Source organism: Poecilia formosa, unplaced genomic scaffold (genome assembly GCF_000485575.1).
Source record: "Poecilia formosa unplaced genomic scaffold, Poecilia_formosa-5.1.2 Scaffold272, whole genome shotgun sequence".
Classification (NCBI taxonomy): domain Eukaryota; kingdom Metazoa; phylum Chordata; class Actinopteri; order Cyprinodontiformes; family Poeciliidae; genus Poecilia; species Poecilia formosa.
The window spans coordinates 207,965-210,704 of record NW_006800211.1 but is presented as its reverse complement, the minus strand read 5'-3'; the positions used below and the strand labels follow the sequence as shown (position 1 = coordinate 210,704).

At 39.1% G+C, this 2,740-nt stretch overlaps 1 protein-coding gene across 1 annotated transcript in view; it reads right to left on the bottom strand.

The window, feature by feature from the left end:
* LOC103151148 (oncoprotein-induced transcript 3 protein-like) overlaps positions 1-2,439 on the bottom strand; it is a 13,974-nt gene extending 11,535 nt beyond the window's left edge. Inside the window, exon 1 of the mRNA XM_016681164.1 lies at positions 2,432-2,439. Within this exon, the coding sequence (XP_016536650.1) occupies positions 2,432-2,439 (8 nt within the window). The remainder of the gene's footprint in view (positions 1-2,431) is intronic.
* Between the last annotated feature and the right edge of the window lie 301 nt (positions 2,440-2,740).

Here is a 2,740-nt window from a genome sequence, read left to right as displayed (position 1 = left end):
TTGGATTTACAGTGGTGGTGGTGGTGGTCCTGATTGGATTTACAGTGGTGGTGACTGGGTATGCAATTTGACGTCTATGTCTCATCAATGAAAGGGGGTGCTTTGTTGTGTAGGACTCATCAGAGTAATAAAGGTTTATCTGCTTGGTGGGAAAGTCTTCAATCACAAGTTCAATCGGATGGATCCCAGTGTAACTGCTGTAGTTATAAGTAATGGAGCAGGAACGCTGATGAGGAATAATGTGTTTCATGAGACAACAGCATAAATGTATCTAACCACATATGGCCTTCAGATTTTCCTCTTTATTTGGTGAAGGCTTATAAAACAATGTCTTTTTAAAACTACACTACTTTTAGTTACATTACATTAGTTGTATGGCATAATAATGGACACCAATCATTCATTGGTTGACTTGGAAAGAGGCTGCCCTCATTGGATTGATTCCCCAAATCCACTACTTGTCCAAATAAGCCTTAATCATATTTAAATTACTTACTAAAAATATTATATTTTATGATATATTCATATAACACAAAAGTAATTTATGTAGTATAACACATTTGATGTAAAACATGACAGGAAATCCCAATACAAAACCCATACCTGGTCAAAAGAGAAACCACTGACGAGTCTGCACATCCCACACTCAGATGAGCTGTCTGTCGGTACTCTGCATCTCACATCATCACCATCAGGGTCAAACAATGCCATTCTGAATGTTCGAGGGCAGTTTCTTGTTATTCTGTATAAATGAAAACAAAAAACTTTAACCAATATATACGACAGTCAGACATTTATTGTAGTTACAGATGCAGAAAATTAGAGTGAGGAAAATTAGCCATCTGTATTCAAGTTAAAGTAGATACACCCACAATGACTATATAATTCTTGGTTTATTTAAGGTTTTTGACTTTTAAGCTTTACTTTGAGAAGCAATGGTGTGAAAGAATCCTATTATTAAAGTTGTTTGGATGCTAAAGGCAGTATATGGGGGAATGTTTCTGCCATAACTCAAGAGCACACTTTTGTGGTCTGAAAGCAGGATTTCGTGTCTTTTGTTAATCCGAATAAGAAAGCGACCGGTCCAAATTTGATTCTGTGGAAGAATAAGCTGTAATCCATAGTGCAGCTCTTTTCCTTGTTGAGAAAGTAAAACCTGTTTTATACAGATAAGCTTAGTTTCTGTCGCTGGTTTTCTCCCTCAACTCAAATTATGTTTTGAAGGTGTTTTTGTGTGGCCTGCCTGGGTGTGTGTGTGCATGTGTGCTGTGTGAGACGAATTTTTCCATACTGTGATGAGTTTGGTGTGGGACTTGTTTGTTTTAGGAAATGTATGTGTTATGCCTTATTCAGACCTTGAAATGTCTAAATTACAATATTTGTAGTCAAATGAAGAGGTATTGTCAGATGTTTTGCTTCCTGTCTGGGGTGGGGACTGCTTTGGCCTACTTTTTTCTGTTCTGCCTGTGTGTGGAGTGGGGATTGGTTTTGCATGGTGACACTAATGTTTGTGGTTCCATCTCTCTCGGGGTGTGAGTGTGTGTGAGTGAGAGAAAAGGAATAATAGATCTGGGGGTTGATTAGAATTAAAATGTATGAAGACCCATTTTTTTATATCTGTGTGTCCAAAACTGGATAGACACCTGGGGCCTCATGGATAAGAGTGCCCAGTTTTCACACTAAAACTTGGCGTATGGACAAATTTAGAGAAGTGGGAGTCATTTGAGTGGGAATGTGGATGTTTATTCTAAATAGTAAAACCATGTGCATATTGTACATTTACAGAATAAAGATGCTTTCTGTCCATAAAGCAGGCGGCTCGACTGAAGGCAGCTGGACTGGTACCGGTACCACACGGCTCCTTCTTTAAGTTTTGCTCAGAGCTCCAGGATCATCAGTTTGTGCAATCTAAACGATAATAAACCATCATCAACATTTCCCAGCAGATCAATATAATCTCTGATCAATCGCTTCCTCTGAATCCTTCCATTGGCGATGTTCTCCATCAGAGCCAAAGCGCTCCACATTTACACGGCTCACCTTTGAGCAGCTAGTTGTATACGTGTGATTGCATACACACCTTAATCACCTTAGAAATAATTAAACCCGTTGATTATTTTTAATCAACAGGTTTGAGTTAATCTGCTGATCCGACCCCGTTTTCTTTTGTTAGTTCTTTAGTTGCTCAGTCAATACCTCCTTATTCCAGAAACATGTACACAAATTGTGTATTAAAACTTTGTTATTGAAGTCCTAGTTACCAGAACAATAAATTGGACTGCACAGCCAAATTTGGGACTTTTAAAGACACCGAGCATTTGCATGTAGTCCAAGTGGTTTAAGAGCAGCACCTGATTCATTTTGGGTATGCTTGTTTTCAGGCGCTTTTGCATTGTGGGGGTGAGGATTCACCCCCACAATGAATCCTCACCTGGCCATTTAAGAACAGGTATTCCTGTTCTTAAATGGCCAGGTGACTCTCTTGAACTCCAAAAAAAAATCTATGAGCTATTATTGTTGTGATCTGTATTTTTCTGTGTAGTTATTTTTATATTTTCTGTGTTTAGTCCTGTTTCCCTGTGAGTCTCTGTCCTGTCCTCCCTGTTGATTGATCCCAGCTGTGTCTAGTTTCTTGATTACCCTCCTTGTGTATTTAAGCCCACTTCTTGTCTTTGTCTCGTCGGGCCCTTGTCTGATGTCATTCATTCGTTGTCTGTTTGCTCCCAGCGCTTCTGAGTTT